General features: G+C 35.8%; 1 protein-coding gene across 5 annotated transcripts in view; it reads left to right on the forward strand.

Moving 5' to 3' along the window:
* ATF6 (activating transcription factor 6) overlaps positions 1–25,596 on the forward strand; it is a 281,713-nt gene that overhangs the window by 151,602 nt on the left and 104,515 nt on the right. For all 5 annotated transcript variants that reach the window (XM_074221840.1, XM_074221841.1, XM_074221842.1 and 2 more), the window contains one exon: positions 2,657–2,741. In XM_074221840.1, the coding sequence (XP_074077941.1) occupies positions 2,657–2,741 (85 nt within the window). The remainder of the gene's footprint in view (positions 1–2,656; positions 2,742–25,596) is intronic.

The raw sequence follows: 25,596 nt of genomic DNA on the forward strand, positions 1-25,596 counted from the left end.
CCTTTAATAACTACTTTGAAATTTCATGGAGAAAGATGTAATATTCATAAACTGATATTTTTATAAATGACTTTTTTTTTTTACTGGGACCTAGATCTCAGCAGGAAATGCAGCATTAAGTCTGACTCTATCCTTAACCCATGACCAATGATACCTAATTGTGTTTATTTTACCAATGCTCTTAAATTTGGGTTTTGTTGAACTTTGCCTCTGTCACTGACTCAAAGATGTAAGAAACTAGGGGGAGGAATTGTATTTTGCAATTGTTTTCCCATCTAATTTTAAGAGTTTAAAATTATATTTAAATTATAGGAGTCAAAATCTTGCAACTTAGTATCAAGAACAGGAAGTTATATTTCTTTTCTTGTTTGAAATGTGGTGTCTTACAAAATATCCCAGGTTATGTGATCTTTACATTTCACAATGTGCTTTTTGTCAAGAAGTCCCTTGCCACTCTCCTCAGAATCTGATAGAATGACTTTAACAAATTTTCTTTTTTCTCATTAAAACACTCCTAAGAAATTTGTGAAAATTTCAGATTGATAATTTTGCCTTAAACCACATAAAGTACAAGCAGTAATGATGTTTAATGTGCCTTAATGGCAATATGTTTTTGACATCCTGCACTTTAAAAATATTTTTTAAAATTTTAATTTATTAAATGAGACAAACATTTCCATAACATAGTACATAAAAAGATGATTGTAGATGAAACAGCAAATCTGTATATATGGTAAAATTATTCTGCACATGTTCTATTTGTCATTTCTTTCCCTGAATGCAGGTAACATCTATCTTCATATGTTCTTTCTAGTTAATTTGAGTATTTATGATAGACAAAATAATTTATCCACTTAAAGTCATTCTTAAAACAATATTGCTGTTACTAATTGAATGTTCTCTTGGTTCTGCTCATTTTTTTCTTATTTCACGCAAGTTTTTCCACTTTTTCTAAAATCATTGGATTCATCATTTCTTACAGTACTTCATTCAGTATTCCATCACAATCATATACCACAACTTGTTCAGCCAATTGGTGAACATCCCTGCAATTTCTACTTCTTTGCCACCACAAAGAGAGCTGCCATAAACATTCTAGAACATCTAGGTTTTTTCCATATCTTTTTTCAATTTGTGGAACAAACATTTCTATAACATAATACAATAAAAACTATGCTATACATGAAAACTACCTTCTTAGATGTTCTCTGTATCTCACATTTGTATCATTTGCTTTACTCTCATACATTCTAAATCTCAAATATAATGGGAGCTCTAGTATTTAGCATCGTGTCTAGTATGTGGTAAGCCTTTAATTGTTTTTTTAATGAGCATCATCATTGTCATCATCGTCATCATCATTTATAAATCTTTGTTGAAGGAATGAATAATTGAATGAGATATTAGCAAATAGAACGTCAGTCAAATCTGTGAAATTCCAGTTTGGCTCAATTAAACTGATTTCCCTAAAAATGATAAAATCCTCATCATTTTTACAGTTTTGGATTATCCACATTACTAAAGAGAAAGATATGTAGATTAAGCCAAACAATTGGGAACCTTCATCTGTTGTATCTCTCTTAGAATATGAACATACATACAGATACATATTATATATACATATCTATGTGTATATACATATATGTATGTGTGTGTATGTATGTATGTATGTATGTATTTTCACACCCCCTATACCCCATCTGATTTTTAGTTTGGGTATTTCAAGACCTAGTTGGGTGGCAGAAAGCAGTAGGCCAAAGTCAATACATTGGTATTGCAAGGTATATTACATTCATATTTTTTTCTCTTGATTACATATTTGTCCTAGTTGCTCTACTAGTTTCTAAGCTTTTTTAAAATCAGGAATTGTATACATTGTTTAAAATATAGGCCAAAGATTAGTACCTAGCTTCTGTATCCTTTGAGTATTAAATAACTGATTATTGAATTGCAGTTAGAGAGCAGAGGTATTTTTTACTGATTTATAGGGTTGCTATGACATTTTATTTTAATTTAAGAAAGACACATCTAGAACTGTTTATTAGACATTAGCAATTTTCTGATAACCTGAAGTTCTTTAAAGATTTATGATTTCTAGGACAAGTTTAATGAGGGAAATATAATTAAAATCTGAGAATAGCTACCTTGGCTTAAATTAAAGAAGTCACTTCCTTCATGAGAGTTTTTTTGTTTTCCCCTTTTTTGAAATGTATTTGTTTCATTCAACTCAGTAAGCATTTATTAAATACTTTTTGTATACTAGGCACTATGCTAGTTGATGGGAATGTAAAGCCAATGTTAAATAGATTCTGCTTTGAAAGAGGGAAGGTAATGAGAAGGATGCAGCATTAAAAAGAATTAAGAAGGACCATTAAAGCATTTTCAAAAATGTGTAAGTGAACATAGAATATCTTTAATAGTAACATATTGAAGTTATTTTTTTAAAATTCAAGACTATGTAATATATACATTTTCTGTTTACCTTTTTATATGGTAATAGTCCTATTTGGTGTTTATCATTATTTGGTGTTCAGAATTTAAAAAACAAAATTTAGAAGTTTGAATAGGATGCATGTATTAGGAATGCTAACTCCTAATTTTAGCTTTAAATCTCATTGTCTAAAATAACACATTTCTCCCTGGCATTTTTTTTTAGGATCACCTGCTATTACCAGCTACCACTCATAACAAGACCACAAGGCCAAAGATGTCAATAGTTTTGCCAGCAATAAACATAAATGGTAAGCGGAAACTTATATTTTATGAATTATATCAGGTTTTTTTTCAATCCAAAGCTCCTTAGGGTAATTTTTTATAGCATTCAAATGACCATTTGGGTAGATTTGTATATTGTCTTAAAACATTATCCTCATTCATGTTAGAATAAGATTTAAAAAATTCCAGCACTCAATTATGATTGTGTATTTTCAGAAATGTTTAGTTCTGTGTAAGATGAGGAATAGCAGTAGTGATAAGAAAAGTTTCACATTCTTCTGACTTGTTATCTTAGATCTTTCTTATCCTTCTTATTTTATAAGCTCCAAATGATAAGCTTGGCGTTTTCCAATAGTTTATTTATAATATAGTTGTTTAGAATTTATAACACATTTTCTCATACTGTAGATACAATATACCTGAACTGGAGTATTCATGATAATGTTGTATTTTAGATATCATAAATAATACAGTATTTTAGCCCTTAGTTCTATATCATAGTACTGTTTTATGGTTATTAATAATAATTTAGTGATTAGTAATATAATACTAACAGTATTTTAGTACTATTTGTCTATATCATCTTTTTAAAAGTCAACTTTGGCCTGGCCTGTAAACCTAAACACCTTTTTTATGTTTTTTTGTAAAAATGCTGTCTCTGGTGTTAACTGAAAAGAAAAACCCTGTGCCATGAGGAACAGTACAACCTTTTAAGGATGATGTAAATCTGCTTTATTTAGACAGCTTTAAGTTGTATTCTTCCTTAACTAAGTATTTATAGGAGTTCCTTATAGCTTGTTTATGTTGCCTAATCTAGGGAGCTATCATGCTTCAGAAAGTTTTCACTATAATGACATTTTAATAAAAAAATTTTAAGTAAGGCTTTCAGATTGATTAGATTAAGGCTGTCTCTATACAGCTGCAGTGAAATCTTATATCTCTAAATCCTAGCATTTAGATAAAGATTTAATAAAACTAATTAACTTAGACCTGATAAAGAACATTTGAAAAACATATAATTTTCAAGGAACAATTACTTTGTGAAAATTTAGTAGAAGAGATAAAGAAAGGATCTATATAGATTGGTCGTTAGGCATTATTGTAGATATTTATGCTTGTAGTAGCAAATTATTTCATAGTAACTACCACTGAAAAACCTAAATATTCACTGAAGGTCAGGAAATTTTTTTTAAATGGTTTCATGTTATTGTACCATTTCCAACCACCAAGAGTATAATTCTATCTTTGCACTATTGTTGCAAGTTGTATATTTTTTTGTGTTTGTGGTTTTTTAATGTGTTATCTTGTTTGTCCCCATTAGTTAATATGATTTTAATTTAAATATTTTATTTATTTTTCCAACTACAAGCAATCTAATATAGGTTCTACATGTATAACCATAAAATGCTTTTTAAAGTTAAAAGATGTCTACTATAACCTTCAGTGTCCAACAGAATGCTCAGAACACAGTGGAAGTCCCTGATTTCAAACTATAGTAGAAATAGACTCCTTTCTCGATCCTATTCAATGATGAAAAAATTAATAGTGTGTCAGTACTAAGTGTTGGACTGTTAGTTTCAGAATATAGGCTAGTTCAGATGCTGATGTACCTTTTGCTGAGCCAGGTATGAAATATCCTACTAGATCAATCTGTATTAAAACCTGCAAAGAAAGCAAACATCTTTTTGTTGTTTTAAAAAAAAAATCCTAATAAGATCCCAACTTAAATAAACCTTGGATAGGAAATGTTGCACATTCTGAAACATGTTAGGTTAGAGAGGTGTGTGGGCTGTTCTGGACAGTAAACCCAGCCATGCTTGTCCTTCTTGTGACTGTTTACAAGTCAAATTAGAGAATTGAGGAAAGAAAGATGAAGCCAAAACTCTCATGAATGCCTTTGGATATACATGAGTATTCAGAAGACCTCAGTTTCCTTGTGTTTAAAATGAAAGAATTGGACTACATAAGCTCTAAGGTTTCTCCTTCTGAAATCTTATATCTTAATCTTGTTCAGAAATTGTCTTCCTGTGACATTTAAAACTCACCACAATCTGGCTCCAAACCTAATTTACCAACCTCCTTACACATGTATGTGTTTGTGTACACATCTATATCTTTTATATTTCCCTTGATATATAAGAAGTTCCTTGAGGGTGAGAATTATTTCATTTTTGTTACTGTAAATCCCAGTTCCTAGATTTGGGGACCTTTGACACAGTACCTGCCTAATAAATGCTTGTGGATTAACTGATTCCTTTAGTAAAAAGCACTTGTCAGATATCTGATCATCTGATCATGTGGTAACTATGATACAACCACTAGAATATTAATAGAAACTTTACTGTGTGTGTGTGTGTGTGTGTGTGTGTGTGTATACAGACCTGCCAGAAATGTCAAGTTGACTTTTGACCAGCTCAGCCTTAGGGTGATATGCTTTTCTGCTACAAGAATAAGCATTTATTCTTATGGCATAATTTGCTTAATTTTTTCCATTTAGAGTTTGGTGCTAGTTTAGGGAAACCCCAGGTTTTACTTTATACAAGAGTGATATGACTCTTAGTGTTAGGTCTAAATCAGCTAACTATAATTTAATCTTCATCTTTCTTGGCATTGAGCATAGTTTTTTGAGTCTATTGTTCCATGGATCTAGAAGTGCTATAGTTGGAAAGTTATTTCCTTTTTTTTCTTTCAAAGTTCTTTATATGTGATATAAAATTTAGTGCTAAAAAGAGATCTTAGACTTCATTTGGTCAAATCACAATTTTGTACACAAAGTCTGTTGGGTTTTTTCCCCACTTCAACAAACATTTTAAATTTAATCCCTCTGTGCTAGGCTCTATAATCTAAATATTATTTTCCCTCAAGGACCTTACATTTTTCTTAGGGAATGAAAAATCACTCCAGAAAAACCCCAGATGGGGTTGCAGAGATTCGGACATGACTGACTAGCAACAAAACAACCAAAAAAGGAAAGGAGTGGATGTTCTGATTGCTTAATCACTTGCTAACTAATTATTCCCCCAACTCTACTGCCACCCTCCCCCATCACCACCACACTGAAGATGAGGAAATAATTACAGATTCAGTTTCCCATCATTTCCAAACCAAACTTGTTTATTCCAGCCTGTGGATGGTGAGATGGCCGAGTTCTTCTAGGGTGGAGGACAGCTTCATTTGTGTTTGTAGCTTAGCACCTAGCAGTGTCTTGTGTGTGGCAGATGCTTAATACATGTGTATGGAGAAGAGGTCTTTCACAAAGTACATGTATAAATGTCCATGGGACTCCCTTTTCATGGAGACATCAACAAAGGATAACAAGGATGGCTTAAGGAGGGAGATTCCAGTACTTGTCTTTGGGTCCACACAATAGCTTGTGTGTCCACAGCGCTTTGAAGCTGGTACTGCTACTTCCCCACACCAGTACTCACAATGGGGAGCTGGTGTTTGTTAATGCCACTCTAAGTTCATTGTTCTTTCTCTAATACATAGACCTGTGAGGGGTATTAACTGTGAGGAAATAAAGCATAACCAAGCTCATGAATTCTATTCCAGTAGTCCGCCTTTATCCTGTAAAGACATAAATTTTGAGATTGGTGGTATCACAGTATCAGAGACTTTTTTTTTTTTAGGTTTTTGGCAAGGCAAATGGGGTTAAGTGGCTTGCCCAAGGCCACACAGCTAGGTAATTATTAAGTGTCTGAGACCAGATTTGAACCCAGGTACTCCTGACTCCAAGGCCGGTGCTTTATCCACTACACCACCTAGCTGCCCCTATCAGAGACTTTCTAAGCGAGCAAAGAAAGGAATTAAGAAACTGTAAGACTCAAGTCTTAAAAGTCTTATGGATTTAAAAATAAGAAAAGTTAGAGATAATCAACATCAGTAGATCCTGGTGAATCATGTGATTCTATACCAAGCCCACTCTCTCTGTATTCTACTCTCATCCCTCCCTAAATTCTTAGGAATCTCCTGCCTTCTTTGTCTTTAGTTCTCAACTCTACTGGAGTGATTTCCAAAGTCATATTATGTAGTCCTTTTCTCTTAAGCAAAATGTTTAATTGGTTCCTGCAAATCTCTTGGGGATGACTTTTAGACACCACAAATTTTATATGTCACAAACTACATGTACTGCCTTTTTCCAGAACCAGAAGTCCTTCAACTTGACTCTCTTTTTTTCCTGGCTTCTTCATCACCTGTCTGAAAGTATGCATAAAGCATCATTACACTGAGATGCAGTGATAAATAAAGCACAATACCCACTCTAAATCAGTTTGGAATCTAGTAGAAAATCTAGCAAAAAACTGGAGTATCAATATGAGAACTGCATATAGTAAGTGCTGAATAAATGTTTATTGATTAATTAAGAATAGAGAGAAAGAAAAGATATTTTTAGCTAGCAATATCCTGGTAAGGTTTAAAATTTTTTTTTATTTTAGTTGAATTTGTTTTTTTTTCCATCTTGATGCTGAATTAACAGTGGATTTGGGAGGGACATTTGACCTTTCGTTGATTTGAGTTTGTCCATCCATATAAAGCAGGGATATTTTTAAAACATTCAAAGAATTCTTGAAGTTGATATCCAAAGGTTAGTAATGATGCTGTTTCAGGTTGAGTCAGCTTAGAAATGGTCTGTATTTTTTTCCCCCAAGGTGGTTATTCATGAATAATCCACAATATCCTATTATATGTTTTCCAGATATTATTTGGTTAAGAAATAGGTATCATGAAGAAGTGTCAGTGGTTTTCCTAGCTCTCTGACTTCTCTTAAGTTCCCTTCATTATCCTCTTCTTCCAGCTTAATATGTGGAAGTTCACCAGGTTCTATCTTCTGCTTGGATGTTTTCTCTTTTTCCACTGCCTTCCTTCAATTAAGTAAATACCTTAAGTAAAATAGAAAACATAGGCAGAGCACTCAGGTAGGTGCTGGGATGGATACATACAGAATTTGGATGAGACATGTCTCAACCTTTCTGGAGTAGGGGAATACGGCTCATTCTTACTTAGTCACCTGTGACTCTGGACTCTGGTCCACAAGGATTCTCCATCATTGACCTTGTAACACTTACTGCTTATACCATTCATTTGACACTTAATGGTATCCTCTCTGTGGTCTTTTTTGGTACAATTACTGATCTAATGAAGTTATATATATAAAGGACTTGACAATCTCTAATGCTCTCTCCGTATGTTAATTAACAATAACAATTTTTGCCTGCACCTGTGTTGTGGTATGGGTAGTTCCTGGAGAGTAAACTTACTCCACTGACCCAGAGAGCTGCCTCCATCCTGAGAGTTTAAGTGACTTATTCAGCATTATAGTATTTGTTAGAAGTAAGACTCAAGCCTCTATTGACTCTCAGGTTAGACCCCTGCCCACCACATCATTCTGCCACTATATTTAGTGTTTTTATTTAACTTTGTGTGTATATGTCTTATTTTAAAACTAGACTATATAACTCTTCACTGTCAGGGACTATGAATCACAGTGTTTGAGGCTCTTCCTGCGCTTTGCCAAAGTACATGTTCAGTGAGTGCTTGCTCTTTATCATGCCCTTTCAACTTCCCATCATCATCAAAGTACCTAATTTTTTATTATTTCTCCCATGCCTAGACCATTCAATCCTTCCTAGATTTGACATAGCCCTTCTAGGACACTAGAAGGCATGGCTTACCTTTTCACCTTGGAGAATATTGAGGTTTATTGTAATAAAGAGAAATAGAGAAAATTTAAAGACTTTGATTTTGCCTCTTGGTATATACCATAATTTGCTTTTTAATGTGCTGGTCACTCTTGGTCCCTGAGGATTTTCTTCTTCTTTTTTTTTTTTTCAGTTTTTGCAAGGCAATGTGGTTAAGTGGCTTGCCCAAGGCCACACAGATAGTTAATTATTAAGTGTCTGAGGCCGGATTTGAATTCAGGTACTCCTAATTCCAGGGCCAGTGCTCTATTCACTGTGCCACCTAGCCTGCCCCCTGAGGATTTTCACATATCCCAGCTTCATCTTATATTAGTTTGCATTCATTTTCTCTAGGATGTTAATACCTCTTTGCCTTAATAAAGACTACCACTGAGGCCCCCTGGGGTTTGTACCTAATTGACCCTCAGTGTCCTGTGCACTTCCAGTGAGATCATTATGACTTCCTCTCCCATGTGCCATGGAGCTGTTTCCAAATCTAAGCTGTTCCAACAGATGTTCAGTGTTCAACTACTAAAAACTAGAGATCTGATTCCATTTAAATATACACCACTTTTTAATTCCCCAATAACTGAAGTTTCTTTTCCACATAGACTTCTCAGACTATAATAGCATGGAGATTTATGTGTCTCCTGGAACATCAAAGAGTCAGTAAATTGTCAGAAAGAGCATCTTTCTTAAGATGTATATTACGGTACTTTCTGATGTGTTGGGATATGGGGGTAGGAAAGGTAGGAAAGGCATTACTGAGTGATAAACCTCCATAGACTCTTCCTTGGTCCATGTTGCCCCATGTTTCCCACCTTCAGGCTCCCATCTCACATAGTTCTTCTCTCTTTGGTATTAATTTCTCTATCCTTTTTCACCTAGTTTCTCTCATTTAACTCTCTAAAGAAAAGGACAACAGTCTCCAACTTCTTGATTATTTTTCTTTGCCCTCTTTATAATATGCTCACAACCTTTCAATGATTTTAAAGCCTATTCCTGCTGATAATGCAAGGACACATACAGGGACTTAGAACTCTTGTCTTCTTACTGAAATAGATAGTTCTGGACTTAAGGGGGAATGCAGTTGGAGCCAAGCCTTGATTTTTCTTAATTACACATCCTTTAGTTCTTCTCCTTGGAATTAGCCAACTACAAATTCTTCTGGTTAGAGGAGGGATCAGACAAACAACCATTTAGTTAAGGTAGATTCAAATGAGCCAGATTAACAATTTCTCACTTTTCTTAGAACTTGCTTTCTACTTTCATATCTGGGTGTGGGTTATCTCTTTAAAGAACTTACAAGTGCCCTGTGATTCCTCCAAATTGCTTCATGTTTTGCAAGCACCTTGCAGCCATCCTGTTTTCCCAAAGTAAATTTGCCAGCCAGTTTTCTTGAGGTTGGTGTCCCTGTTAGGGGAAAGTTGGGCTTCTCCAGGCTATCATCTGGACCTTGCTCCCTTCTCAGAGGAGGCTTGGGTGGCAACTTGCCCTCATAACTTCCAAAGGCAGATTCTTCTACCTGCTTCAAAGCCTGTATCCCACCCAATCTCTAGCTTTCAGTATATTTGCAGAAGTGAAAGCTATACTGAACTTCATGAATGCCCATCATGTTCTGAGCTCCCTCACTTAGCCAAGATATTGTGGTGTGGCAGAGAAAAGAGTGTTATAGTTGGAGTTAGGAAAACTCAGTTTCAAATTCTAGCCCTGACACTCTCATCTGTTAAAAAAAAATTAATTTGACTAAATGACTATTCTAGCTCTATTTCTCTGATTCTATGATGTTTGATGAGCTCTACTCATGTCTCTTCTCTACTAGACAAGAGAGTTTTCTAGAATCCTCTCGCTGGAATTTCATAATCAACATTATTTTAAACGTGGTATCAATAATAATTTCCATTGATGGAATGGGATGGGTCTTTCTCTGATAGTTCCCCATATAGGCTTTATAGAACTAATGCAAAGGAAGCAGAAATTACCAAGTGCATCGTAAACAGGATTATTAGCCACGTGTTGGTTCACTGAATGGCCACTAAGATCTCTTTCACCTCTGAGAAACTGTAGCTGAAAAATTCAGCTTTCTTTCCATGTATTTCCAATAGAATGTAAGTTTCTTGAGCATAGCAAAGCATCTCAGTTTTTTTATTTCTATTTCAGAATCTTAACATAGTGTCTGGTACATATAGAAGTGCTAAGTTTTAAATGATTGTTGATTCATTGATTCTGAATATAGACTATTTCTGTTGGCAGTCAAATCCTCATATAATTTTACCATTTTAAAATCAAAATATCAGGAGAGAAAAGGGGTAGAAAATATGTGTATAAGTATGGCTTATTAATATGAATTATTGTGGCTGTTGGATAAGTGAGGAAATGGAAATAAGTCAAATTCAGCATTTACAAAACCCAGGGAACTTTGTATATATACATATGTATTATGCCATAAAAATGTAAAGCCTTATTCTTTGTTAGATTGTTTATTCACTATACATTTCCTTATGTTCCTAAAAAAATATGGAGCCCTGGGAAATTGAGAAATTAAGAGAGGAATAACCAAATATACTACTCAATCAGTTTTCAATTGGTATTGAAACTGATAGTGTTTTCTGTTGTTTTACAAGCACAAGTAAGGATGAAGGATATAGCAAACCTGAACATACATGTAAAAATAGTTAATACTTTATGTGTGTTTTGGCTTGCTAGAAAGTGTTAAATATTTGGCATACTATTTAATATAATATCCTTCATACAAACTGGCATCGGAATCACTTAAAATGAAGTATGTTTGTGTTCATAATAAAATAAATGACTTCCAGGTTAAACATGTTGAATTTGCTGTGATAATCAAGGCTATTTGAATGTTGAGCACAATTTTGACTGTTTATAAACTCTGTAGAGAAAAAAATGGGGGAATATCAACCCCAGATTTCTTGACATCTAAAGCAAAAACCCCTATAATTAGGTAGAGCCAACCCAGTCAAATTCAACAGACAGTGATTTCAAAGTTTGTTTGCTCCATTTTATTAAAATATACACAAAGCCTTGACTGTTTCTGGTCTTCTTGTCTATGGTTCCTGTCCCCCCGCCCCAGCTACTTAGAGCCACAGTCACTAAAATATTTCTCATTGACAGTACAGTTCTGTAATCAAAATAAAACAAAACATACTGTTTAACTGATTAAAAACAAAGTTATTCATTCTTCTCACTAATTATTTTTCTGTCTTATTATTTTGGAGTTGGGATCTTGTATTTCCAGAAGACCCTTGCATATATCCACGCTGAATTTTCTATTGGTTTCAGTTGTTGTTAGCCCTTTATTCTCAAAGAACATGTCTTTAGGAGGTTATTGCTATAACAAGATGTGAATTGGATTTGAATGTGTGTGGGGGGGGTGCTGTGCTAAATCACCAGCCTCTCTCCTCCAGAGCCATCTGGGTCCAGTGGCCAGATGTGAATCAAGGTCACACAACTAAGTAAGGGTCAAGTGTTGAGGCCAGATTTGAGCTACAGAGTCCTCATTACTCAAGGGCTGGGACTCTATCCACAGTGCTACTCAGCTACTTCTTCCCATGAGAAGTCATTCTTGATTCCCTTGATTTATTGTTTCACAGAGAATCCTTTTAACACATTGATTATGCTCCCTCCTTTTATATATTGTTTCTGCCTCTGTTCAAGGAAACATGCAGCATGTTAAGCTATGGGTCATTTGAGATTAGCCAAAGAAATTTGGTAAACGTTTTCCCAAAGGAATATTTTTTATAGCTACTACTAGCAATAGGAACTTGAAATAACTGATGAAATTAGCTTAACACAGCACTGGAGAGTCAAGACAATTTCTTCACCATGAGATCTAATCAGAATATGCCAGAGCTTTGTACAGTGAAGCAATACAACATATTTGACCTTTCCCTTCCAGAGAGTCAAGAAATTTCATCGGAAATGGTATCAGTGAACATTTGAGTATGGCTATGGTATATTTAGTCATAAGCTATTAGAGCTAGAAGAAAATTCAGAGTTCTCCTAGACCTACTTTTCCCTGCCCTTCCCCCCTTTCCCTCACCATTTTCAGATGAGGAAACTGAGGCTTGTTCCTGGAGATTGAAGAAGTTGATTGTTACGTTGAGGGGAAGTGGCAGATCCAGGATTGAACCCAGACCTCATAGGTTAATGCTCTCATTTCTCTTCCAGGTGGGGTTTGGGTTCCTTGCCGTTTCCCAACTCTAAAAGAATAGGGACTGTTTGTTCTCTTGCCCTCATTGATAAGTTGTTCTATCATTACCATGACATCATTCCAAAACCTTCTACCAGCTTGTTTGGTGTACCAGTCTGACATTTCTGCTATTCCCTTACAATCAAACCATATTCATTCATTCCTGAACATATATTGTTGTTCTGCTTCCTAGCCTCTGTTCCTGCCATTCCTTCATTCTATCCAATGTCTTTCTACCCAAACCCCATCTGTCTTCAAAGGACTTCTTCCATGAAACCTTCCCTGATCTTCCCAACTGAAAGTGATATTTTCCTCCACCAAAGCATTTGGTACTTATCTCTTTTATGCTTGCTCTGTCTTTATTTGTCATAAAATCATTTGTCATTTGGATCACAGAAGGAAATCAAGTCTGTATATAAATAAATATGGGATGGGGGAATGTATGTAAAGATGAAAAAAGATTGTAAGTTTGTAAGTGAATTGTAAGTTTATCAGAGTCAACTGTTCAACATGGCAGACAAAAAATGAGACCAAAGAACTTCATTAAAGAGGTCATTGGTTCCTAGATTTAGCACTGGCAGAGACTTTGAACCCCCTTATTCTATGGATGAGTAAGCTAGAGCCCTGAGAACTTAACTCTCTTAGCCCAAAGTCCCCAGATAGTTAAGTAGCAGGTTCCAGATTCATTGTGTCCATACAGGAGAGGCTGGTGATAGTCCTGTTGGGCTGGGCCTTGGTCAATTCAAATCTGGACTGTTGAGTGGAGACAACTGAAAACTTTCATCCCTGAGAAAAAAGAGATGAGGGATTCCACTTGTTCTGATTACCCCCATTGGACATTGGGCAGGATCAGAAGCAACTGGATGAAGTGAGAGAAGCAGCCTCATCCCATTGAGTAGAAAGAAGTGCTACCTGACAACTAGAGGCACCACCTGGGGTTACTTCAAACCCCTGGAGGCCTTCAGCTGTGTGTGTGTATGTGTGTGTGCTTAGCAGTTGAACTTGTTGACCTCATGATGCTTCCATTACAGTTTTGTGATTCTGTGGTTCTGAGTCCTAAAAATTGTGGTCTCTCCTCAAGATACAGGATCAGATATGAAGCATAACTGGAATCAATTATTTGTAGCAAGCTACAGTTAAAACTGTATAACATTCCAGAAACTGAGATTCTTGTCCTAACTCTGCTCTGTGAGCTTTGATAAAATTTTGTAATTCTGTTATGTAATAACTATCCCCTAATGTGCTTTATATTTTGGGCTACTTGGAGGCAGAATGGTTAGAGAGCCCAGCCTGGAGTCAGGAAGACTCATCTTTCTGAGTTCAAATCTGATGCCAGGTCCTTACTAGCTGTACATCCCTGGACAAGTCACTGTACCTTCTTTACCTCCATTTCCTCATCTATCAAAATGATCTGGATAAGGAAATGGGAAACCCCTCCAGGATCTTTGCAAAGAAAACCCCAAATGGGGTCACAAAGACTGAGCAACAGCAGCAGTGCTTTACACTTGCATTTGAAATATACATTTGCTCCATGTATATTGGTGCTAAGTTAGGCAACTCCTGAGGGGCAAGGTAATGTGTAATTTACTCAGCATCTGCCTTGCACATAGTAGACTGGTCAGCCAGCACTTATTGAATTGAATTAAATTGTGACATTAGATGAGTACTGAACTTTTTGGAGCCCCAGTTTCCACATCTTTAAGGATGAAGAGAGGGATATTAATGCTAGATCAGGAGTCCTTAACCTTTTTGTGCCTCATGGAACCTTTTAAGCCTAGGGATTTCTACCAGTAATGCTTTTAAATGCATAAAAGAAAATAGGATGACAAATGAAACCAATTACAATGAAAAACTTTGTCAAAATATATTTTTAAAAATTTCATGGACCCCAGGTTAAGAATCCCTGTACTTGATGATCCTTTTGAGCTCAAAAACCACAGTTTTTGCTATATGCTTAGACAGCAAATAAATCATAAACCTGTTTTCTGATTATGCTAAGTTTCTGTGAATTGGAAGAATTAATTCCTCACTTCCCATGTTAAAAAAAAAACACAAAACAATTAAACTTTCCCACACAGAATAGCCCTAACAGCCATATTATAGCAGAGGAAATACTCAGTGCATTTGTCATCATTATTTTTGGCATCTCTCTGCATGAGAGCCCTTTTCAAGTCTCTAGTTTCAGGAATCCATTTCTTACTCATATGCACAATTGCAAACAATAGGCATATGATTTAACATTTGGAGTTTAGATGTTGCTTATGGTAATGAATTGGAAAGTATTAGATTTCCTTCAAGAATATTACTCATTCAAGTTTAAAAAACAATTCTCAATATCTTTTAAGAAAAAAAAACAGGAGTAGCTAGAGGATCTGTGTTCAAATGTGACCTCAGACACTTAATAATTACCTAGCTGTGTGACCTTGGGCAAGTCACTTAACCTCCTTGCTTTGCAAAGAAAATACCTGAATTTCATTTTGAAAATGCAATTCTATGGCATTCAGTCATTTGTTTCTTAATTTGATTCATTAAAGAAAACTTCAAATTATACATTTAAAAGTAAGAGACTGCTTTGTTAAATGGAAGAAATTGCAAAGACACTGAAAAAGTAACTAGTTCAGCCTTTAAGCCTTTCTACGATATGGAACAAACCATTCCAGACAGATGAAAATCCACTGAGCTTCATGTTAACATGAAGCCTTTCAGTACATAAATCCATAAGACCAGGTTCCATCTTGGATCCTGGCCAGTGGGATTTATTGAAGAAATGAATCTCATTATAAAACTCTCACCTATATTTGTTCTGATAATATGAGTCCCAAAATGTGCTGCAATAAGATTCTAGTTGGTATTTTTTCTATTTTAAAAAGGAAAATTATTTATTTTACAACCTACCTCTGAATCTTTGCATGAGACAGTTTTGTGGCTCAGTGAATAAATTTCTGGACCTATAGTCAGGAAGATCAGCATTCATATCTATATCTATAGCTATATTTATACACACACATTAAGATACCCAATAACTGTGTAACCCTGGACAAGTCACTTTAACTGCTGTCTACCTCAGTTTCCTCATCTTAGAATGGGGCCAATCATAGTTCCCTTTCAGGGCTCTTGTGAGAATCAAATGAGATGATATTTATAAAGGGCTTAGTATTGTGTCTAATATATAGTAGGTGCCTGATAAATGCTTGTATTCTTCCTTATTAGATTTTGTTATTAATTCACTTAAACAATTATTATTTTATATGTAATGGACTGTTCTGCATGCCAAAAATATAAAGGAATAGTCTCAGCCTCTGCATGGAACTTGAAATCTAATAGGGAAGACATCTATATGTGTATGTGTGAGTGTATAAACATATATCCGTATAAATACATATATCTATGTATGTGTGTGTGTGTGTGTGTGTGTGTGTGTGTAAAATGAAACTATCAGGCAAAACTTCATAAGTGCTGTTTGGGGAGTCTTCCAGAAAGAGTAAGACAAGATTGGGAAATGATGGAGAAGTGTGTAGAAAGGAAGACTGAGAAATAGAATGAAATAAATATAAGAAGGTAAATTGGAATCAAATTGTAGAGAGCCCTGAATGCAAGCTGAAAAAGTCTGTATTTATTCAGAAAGCCAGAGAAAGTTTTGGAGATGGGATCAAACCCTTAGGAAGATGAGAAAATGGAAGCAAAAAACTCATTTAGGAAGTTATTAAAAATCATCTGGGCCATGGTGAATGATGGCCTGAATTACTTGTGGCAGTCACAGTGGTAAAGAGAGGACATGTTTAGGAAATTTTAGTTAACAAAATTTAGCAATTGATTAGATGTGGGAGATGTTGGAGAAAGAAAAGTCAAAGATGATACTGTGTCATGAACAGAAATAGGAAAGATCTGTTTGTTAAGCCAAGGTTCTTGGCTAGACTCTAGGTTCATTGCCTCCAGGCGGTCCCTGGCTTCAGGGGGACCCAACTCCAGTTTTAGGGCCCAAACCACTTAATGACTGTTATTCTTTACAGTTACCACTGATCTCTTCATTGCCAAATTTAGTGACCTTTTCTTGGTTTTCATCTTTTTTGACCTCTCTGTAGTATTTGACGTCACTGATCAACTGCTATCTTTTCTGAGTTTGTGTGGTATTAATTAATTCTCCTAATTCCTTTCTGGCCATTTTTTCTCCATCTCTTTTTCTGAATTGTCATCCTTATATACCTGTGGCTTTCCCCCAAGACTATTTCAGACCTCTTCTCTCTTTTTTTTTTCTCCACACTAGTTCATTTGTTGATCTTATCTCTCCCATGACTTCAATTATCTTCTCAGTAAAGATGACTCTAAAATCTGTATATCCAGGGCAGCTAGGAGATACAGTGGATAGAGCACCAGCCCTGAAGTCAGGTGAACCTGAGTTCAAATCCTGCCTGAGATATGCAATAATTACCTAGCTGTGTGACCTTGGGCAAGTCACTTAACCCCATTGACTTGCAAAAAAACCAAACCAAATCTATATATCCAACCCTAGACTCTCTTCTAAACTCCAATCTCCAATTAAACATTTTGAACTGGATGTAATATAGACATTTCAAACTCAGCATTTGTAAAACAGGACATTATCTTTCCCCCCAATCCCTCCCCACTTCCAAATTCCCATCTCCTTTTCTATCTTCTTCTTTGTCATGCCCCCTTTGTGTGTGTTCCCTAGCACTGTTCTCAGTCACTCAGGTGTGCAATTTTGACATCATCCTCTACTCCCTAGTCTCACTGCACATATTTAATCAGTTCCAGATCTTGCTGCTTCTACCTTCTTTCACATACTTCCCCTTATCTCCAGTTGATAGTCACATTCCCAGCCTTCTAATTGGTTTTACCTGCCTCCAGTCTATTCTCACCCCAATCCTAAAGCTCAGGGCTGATCTTGGCTCATGTCACATCTTCCACCTCACAGCACCCTACATCCTATCACCTTGTAATAAACTCCAGTGACAAAATATAAAATCTCTTATTAGTCATTTAATTATTCAGTAATCTTTCCTTCTTTGTAGCCATCTTCACCCCCACCCCACAGTCTATTCTGTGATTCAACCTTTTAGCTTATTTGCTGTCCTTCACAGGTAGCACTCTATTTCCCACCTTGCCTTTGCTCAGGTCTTCTTCCATGCTGCAAATGCCTTCTACCTTCCTTTTCCCCCTTGGCAGTCCTGGTTTCTTTCAAGTCTGAGCTCATCTGCCACCCTCTACAGGAAGCTTTTTCTGGTCCCCCATCTCCTGTAGTGTTCCCATCTGAGGTGACTCTTATGTGTCCCTATTCGGTAACTGTCTTACTTATTATAATGTGAGGCCCTTTAAGGCAGGGAGGGGTGGGGGTGGACTTTATATCTTCAACATTCAACCCAGTGCTGGCACCTAGGAAATAATGCTTGGTTATTTATTGGTTAATCCATTGGTAGGGCAGACATCTAAAAGCTATCTTAGCAGATGTCTGGGAGCCGCAGCACAGGGAAGTTCTTGTAATGAAAATTCCTGGTAGAAGGCGATGGCTTACCATCCTCACTCTAGCTTTTTGGGTACTTGCATGATAGGCATCATTCCAATCCACCTGTCAGCATTTCTTTAGTGTCTTCTATGGAGCAGTCACCACACTCTAAGCCCTCCTCTCTGGTTGAAAGGTGCCCAGGCCCAACTCTAATCAGGACTTTGTCTACCATGTCCCCATGCTGGATTCTTTTGTCTCCCTTATTCCCAATTAGAATGTAAGCTCCTTCAGGGTAGGAACTGTATAGTTCTCTGCTTGTATTGAATTCCTAGAGCTCAACATAGTGCTTGATATAGTTAGCAGACTTTATAAATTCTTGTTGACTGATCACAAGTCCCTGACCTGGGTTTGGGTCTGTGCAGCAGGTCTGTGGACTTACCTTCTTTGTTTTCAGTATAACACAAATACTGCTGCCTTAGCTCCCGAAGCAGCAGGAAAGTGCTTCTTTGTAAGCTTCATTGGGATCAGGGATGCCTGCTCAGGAATTATTCTGGAGGCTCATACTGCAGTTGGACCACCCCCACCCCCACCCAGAGGACCCAAGCCTCAAAGCTGCAGCTTGCTTTGAATTTGTTCTTCGCTCTGATAAGTTATTTGAACACCAACAGGTTCAATCCACTTTTTCAATTTTACAAGACTGAACCAAGTTTTTAGGAAAATTAATCTAATTGTATTATGCAGGATGAATTGGAATGTGAAAATAAGGAAGAGATGCCTAACTTCAGGGGTAGAGAGTTGCCCATCCCATCATGCCAGACAGTATTGTATTGATTATTTTTGATTACCTATTTTCTTTTTTACAAGGAAAGATCTCATGCGGGGGGGGGGGGGGACAAAGTATATTCAGAAATGACTGTGATATAAAAACAAAAGACATCAATAAATATTTTAAGTGGCATTAAAGAGACCTGTTAAAATATTGTTTTCTGTAGCTGTGGTGGACCTCCACCAGAGAAGAAAATGAATGCAGTATTCTGTTAAACCAAACAAGAATGTTGAATAGTAGATGACAGGACCAGTTAATTGGTATTGATAATTATAGCAAAACAATAAAATTCCCTGTATTAAAAAATTACTTTGTTATGAGAAGCCCTATTGGTTACTTTAAATGGCAATTTCTTCCCAAGTAACTTTGGTCAGAAGTATTTTTAAATTGGACTCTATAATAGAGACTAAACTATAAGATTTATCTTGTACCCAAACTGATTGATATAAGAAAGTAGAGTCCTCATGGTTGCCATTCCAGTTATCTCAAATTAGATGGGAGTTATCCTTTAATCTTAAATGGAAAACATCTGTGATTAACCTTCCTATTTTCCTAATTCTCAAGTCTATGTAGGACCAGACTTTTCTGAATCAACAATAGTTTCTTTAAGACTATGATTCATTGCCAGAATGTACATTGTTTTTTGATAGAGAGCCCTGATCCCTGTGAAATTCACCTGTCACACAGTAGTGGTGTCTACAATAGTGGATAGACCCTTGTCTTCCTGTGGGTGACAGTGGGTTTGATGGAACTGTGACACGGGCAGTAGTTATGCCCAGTTTGGATTCAATTTCACCTACCTCTCTTTGCTGAGCTGGTTTTGATAATGTATAACTAGAGGTGGACAGTTAGTGCAGTCTTAGCAGTTGATGTACTTGGCGGAGAAAAATTTCTGGTTTAGTTAAGCTTCTGAAACTATAATCATCTGTGAATGCAGGAAAGAAATTTATTGTGTGGGTGTGGGGTATATTGTGGGGAGCAACCCTGATTTGGGGCTGCACAAAGCCCACACCATAGCATAACCGATATGTATGATTGGTTGCCTTTAAGATATATGTCAGCTCCTCTCCCACATGCAAGGGGAGGTAGTCATCAGTTCTGCTCTTAATCCCAATTTATACACGAAGGTTTTGTTTCCTGGTTTGATTTCTTGTTAAGCTAAACGGTGGTCTGAACTCACTAAAACAATACTCATAGCCACCTGATTTAGAAAAATCAGCTGTTACTAAATGGTCAGCAAGTGGATTTAATTTTTTAAAAGCAAAATCTTAGATAACAACCTGGAAAATTCAGCCCTCTACCCTAGAAAGGCTGGGAGACCTAGACTTCTGTCCCACTAAATAGTTTTGGTTTCCTTCCTAGAGAATCTTCAGAAAGTTGGACTCTTCAAAGAGTTTTCCCTTCTGGATCTTTTCCTTCCTTATATCCTTCCTTGGATTTTCCTTTCTAGTCCTTGCCATGATGCTAGCCAGGGCCCCCTTCTTAGTTTCATAGTATGTAACATAAAGAGATCGGCCTGTATAACCTTTTAGGTTCCCTTCTAGCTCTAAATCTTTGATAGTCATATGCAACAAAGTGAATTATGGAAAGTGTTACCTGGAGAATTTGGAAGAATGTTAAGTGATCTTTAGACCTGGGCAAAGAACCAAAGTGGAGCAGAGGCTGACCTGTGGTGAATCATTCAGGCTGTTTTTTGAATAGTATTTTTGTTGTATTTTTTTTTCAATCAGGACAGAGTAATCCAACCACAATCAATAAAGGGCCAGGAGTAGGAGATGGGCTGTGTATGAAGCGGGGGTCTATCTGCCCACCTAGTCAATTTAAGGGCTTCTATTTGAGTGCACACATATATCTTCTATTCCATTTTGTCCCATATCTCATCCAAATTCCTTCACCTCCATGGAAGCAGTCACTTCTGTTATTTAGTCCCCAGCAGCCTCTCACCAATCAAGACTACCTCTGAGTGAGTAAAGTGCAGATGTCCTAAAAAAGAACAGGGGGTATTTTTGATTTTTGGTCCCAATAACTTAAAGGCCTTACTATCTTCCTGCCCTTTGCTCTTCTGACTCTTATTGGTGTAATGGGCTTCCAACTCAACAACAACAAATCAGATAAAAAGAGGGAGATTCTAGTAAAGAGCAGGAAATTATTTAGTGATGAAATCCAGTCATTTGGGAAGAGCTAAGCTATTGAAAGGAGTGCTGAAACTGAGGGCTGACCCTGAGAATCTTTATTTGGCTTGTCTTTCTCCTCAAGGTTTCTTTAGCTTCCAGACATTTCTTAGTTGTCATGAAGCTGCTCCTGTATGAATCCTTTCTTGTATGGTTTTTAGGAAGATTTATGATAGATCCCCATAACTTTGTAGAATGTGGGGGTCAATCATAGTTTTTATTTTTTCTATAGTAATTATAATTTGGGTCCTGATGAATTTAACTGTTCTGCTTTTGTTTTCTTACTCTCAAATCCCATGACTTAGATTTTTCTTGCCTGCAATATAAATATATATACATATACATATACATATATATATATATATATATATATATATATATATTTGAAAAGGTTAAACATATTTCCCTGTTACAAGTAAGTTTTAAATACAGTGTGTTCAGACAATAAAATTCAACTACTCCAGACAATGCTACGTTTCAGGCTTATAGGATAGCATGTTTTCTCATGGGACAGGTAAAGAACCATGGCCAGCCAGCTGTCATATTTCATCTCAGCTTCACCTAGTAATCTGCTGTAATGGGAATTTGCTAAAACTTTTGGGCAAAGGTAGTATGACCCCCACAGGGGAGTCTCCTATAATTGTGATGGAGATCAGATGAGGACACATTTCAGTCACTGGTTCTGTAAAGCATTCAATTAAATACCTCTATCACTAAATTACTTGACTGAACTGATAATATTTATTGACTCTATTTTTCTTTCCAGGAAATAGACTTATACATTTAAAATGGATTCTTTTATTCTTCTTTTCTTTCCATCTCTCTGCTCTCATCTTCCTTTATATTTTTATATCTAAAGAAGGGAACAGTGATTATATGCAATCATCTTTGCTTCAAGAACTGGCCATGTGCCAAACTAACATTCCCCCTTTTTTTTGACAGAATTATTAAAATGGACAGTCAGAGTTTTAGCAAAACATTTAATAAAGTACTTCATACAATTCTTGGAGACATGTAGACTGGACAGTAACACAGATGACTTTGGAAATTAAAAAATTGAAATAAAATAAGAATAGTGTTTTAATATCATCTTGGAATTGTTTCTCTTGGAATATCTCAGAGATCATTGCTTAATTCTATGCTGTTTTATCGATGACATATATAAGCATACATGACATACTCACTAAGGCATGGATAACACAAAGCTGGGAAAGATCGTGGACATCTAAAAAGATGAAATTCAGTAGGGATATATGTAATGTCTTAGACTAGAGTTCAAAAAAAATTAATTTCTCACTTATTGAGTTGGAGAAGAATGACTTGACAGACGTTTGGGAGTGGGTTATTTATTTTTTGTTTCATTTTTTAAAAAAAAATCTGGAAGTTATAGTAGACTATAGGCTCAATATGAGTCAGCAGTGTGTTTTATGTAGCACCCCCAAAAAACTAATGTTATCTTGAATTACGGTAATAGAGCAATAACTCATAGAGATAGGTAATGGTTCAGATAGTTTTGAGGTGATGATTCAGCCAGACTCTGCCATGGCCACACAATGTGGGAAATCTTTGTGTTCCTTAATGAGTGCCACAGTTAAGAAACACATCACTCAATTGGAAAGCATCCAGAGAAAACCAATCAGTTTGACTAAATGATTTGAATCTGTGTCATGTGAGGATCAGATGAAGAAACTTGGAATATTGAGTCTAGGAAAGAAAAGAAGTGGGGAGAACAAGGTAAATGGATTCAAGTATTTTAAAGGCTGTTATGAGAGAGAAGAGACAAATTAGTTTGATTTTTTTTTTCTCTCAAAGAGTGAACCCAGTAACAGGTTGGAGTAATAAATTTAGTCTCGATATTAAGAAAGGGTTCCTAACAATCAGAGCTACCTAAAACTAAAATGAGCTGCTTCAGAAAGTGGTAAGATCCCCCATCATTTGGAGGTTTTCAAGCAGATTGAATGGACATTTAGGTCTGTTATAGGAGAGATTACTTTGCAGTATCATTTGAAATAGATGGCTGGTAGGATCCCATCTACCTCTAAAATTTTGTGATTCTATATTTTACTATGTGCTTGAAAAATACCTTGGATTAATTTTGATTTTCTTCTGGGATTGGATATTTTAGATATTTTGGATGGGATTTATCTAGAAAAAAATAAACACCAAATGATCAATTAGTAAATCTTTATTAAATAACCTTTATTAAACACCTGCTAGTACCAGTCACTGATCTAAGAGCTGGGGATGCAAAAATAGGCAAAAGACAGTCCCTGCCCTTGAGGAGCTCACAGTCTAATGGGAGAGACAGCATGCAAACAAAAATATACAAACAAGTTAATTATAGTTATATAGCAAATAATTAACAAGAGGGTGAACACAAGAATTAAGAATTAAAAGTTGACAAAGACTTCCTGTAAAATAGAATTTTAGTTAGGACTTAAAGGAACCTAGTAGTTAGAGATAATGAAGGAAAAGTATTCCAGGCATTGGAGACACAGAGAAAATGCCCAGAGCTGAGAGATATAGTATACTGATGGTGGAACATCCAGGAGGTCAGTGTCACTGCATTGAAGAATAGATATTAGGGAGTAAGGTATAAGAAGACTAAGAGGGGAAAGGGGAAGCTGTAAAGGACTTTGAAAGCCATGCAGAGAATTTTTTATTTGAACCTGGAGGTGATAGGGACCCACTGGAGTTTATGGGAGGGAGGGAGTGGTGAAGGGAGTGTTAGGGAGGAGGATGCGAAATGGGGGAAAAGAGTGCAATCATGATTTGTGTAGGCTATATTTTAACATGTTTTTGACATATGTTGGGCAATTTTTGTGCCAAGCATTTTAAGTCTTAACTGAAAGAGTACCAACCTGATAGGGCTTAATATTTTTTAAAATGTTAAATGTGATGAAATTCAAACTTCAAACCCATTACACTATTTTTCCTATGTGAACAATCTTTAGAAGAACATAATATCAGATCCAAGAGTAGAGTTTATCCCCTGGTTAAAATGCTGCATCATCAAGGTCTCTTTTGTTGCCCACTAAATCTTAGGATAAAAGAGCTTACATTTAGCAGGTTCACAAGTATGTTAGGATTACATAATGCCTATTAACCTTCCAATATAAGCAATCATTGCGGTTTATAGTTGCTTTGAGTTTGTGATGTCCAATTTTAGAGTTGTAGCTTTTTGTACCTAGGTAATAGTTTGACTAGAGCTTTATAGATGAGCTCATAATATGAAAGTCTTAAGGTACCAGTGGACTGTGGAACAAGCTGGTTAAGTTCAGGTTTGCATTCTGGTTTATGAAAAGCTTTTGGAAAAAAAGGGATGCCCATCAACTTGGGGAATGGCTAAAGAAGTTATGGTATATGATTATGATGGGATATTGCTGTCACAAAAGAAATGATTAGATCAGTGATCTTAGAAAAACATGGGAAGACTTGCATGAAATAATGAAGAGTGAAATGAGCAGAACTGAGAGAACATTTTATATAATAATATTGTTTTAAGAATGACTGAACAAATAAGTCTTTTTGATTATTATAAATTCTCAAATGAACTACAAAGGATATATAAAGAAAGATTCTATCTGCAGCTAGATAGAAATGATAAACCTGTATAGAATAATTTTACACATATATTCCTTTTTGTATTTAATAATAACCATCTTTGGTGGAGAAAAACAAAGGGGGAAAAGAAATTTATTACATATAAATTTTATATAAATAAATTTATTATATGTGCAAATGAAATAGCAAGTTGTTACATAATAGATTTTTCAGTTTCATGTGCAGTCATTTTTATTATGCTATGTTATGGAAATTCTTATTATCCCATAATTAAAAATAAAATAAAATTTAAAAAAAGGAAAGAAACCATAGGTCATGGCTCTACATCTAAGCCATAAACGATACTTCATTATCTGATCTTTTCCAGCAAAATGATATACTCAGTTATTTGCCAAACACTTTATTAGTTATTGCAGAGGATTCAGTCATTTTAACCTAGAAAGTGTCCAGGGTTCTAATTTTTATAAAAAACAAACAGAACATTTGAAGGAATCTGGTGAGAAGTATCACTTTTGCAAGCAACTAATTCTGGGAGGTTTTCATGATGATAAAAGACAAGTAACAGTTGAGCACATTTCCCCAGATGATTTTCTGAGGCCATGAAGAAGGCTTATATATTTGGCATGTTTTCCTCTTTGAAATTATTATCTTTATGATAGTAATCTATTGCTACCCCTCTTTTTATAAATACATATTAAGCACCCTTTCTACTATGGAAAAAAGTCATGGAACTCAGGAGGCTCTGGAAAATGTCATTAAGAATAAACAAAATTTTCATTGTTTCAGTGTAGCAGCTTACTCTAGAGTATCTCACACGTTAACTCTTTGTTCTGAAAAAAAAAATTTTTTCCATCCGTTCAGTGCTGAATATTTTGTGCCAAATTAGGTGAAGATACAAATTTCACAAGAGATCAATTATAGTTGCAGTATTTCTGTTAGTTTCTTCCTAACTACACTATAAATGAACC

The sequence above is a fragment of the Macrotis lagotis genome, chromosome 2 (genome assembly GCF_037893015.1).
Source record: "Macrotis lagotis isolate mMagLag1 chromosome 2, bilby.v1.9.chrom.fasta, whole genome shotgun sequence".
NCBI lineage: Eukaryota > Metazoa > Chordata > Mammalia > Peramelemorphia > Peramelidae > Macrotis > Macrotis lagotis.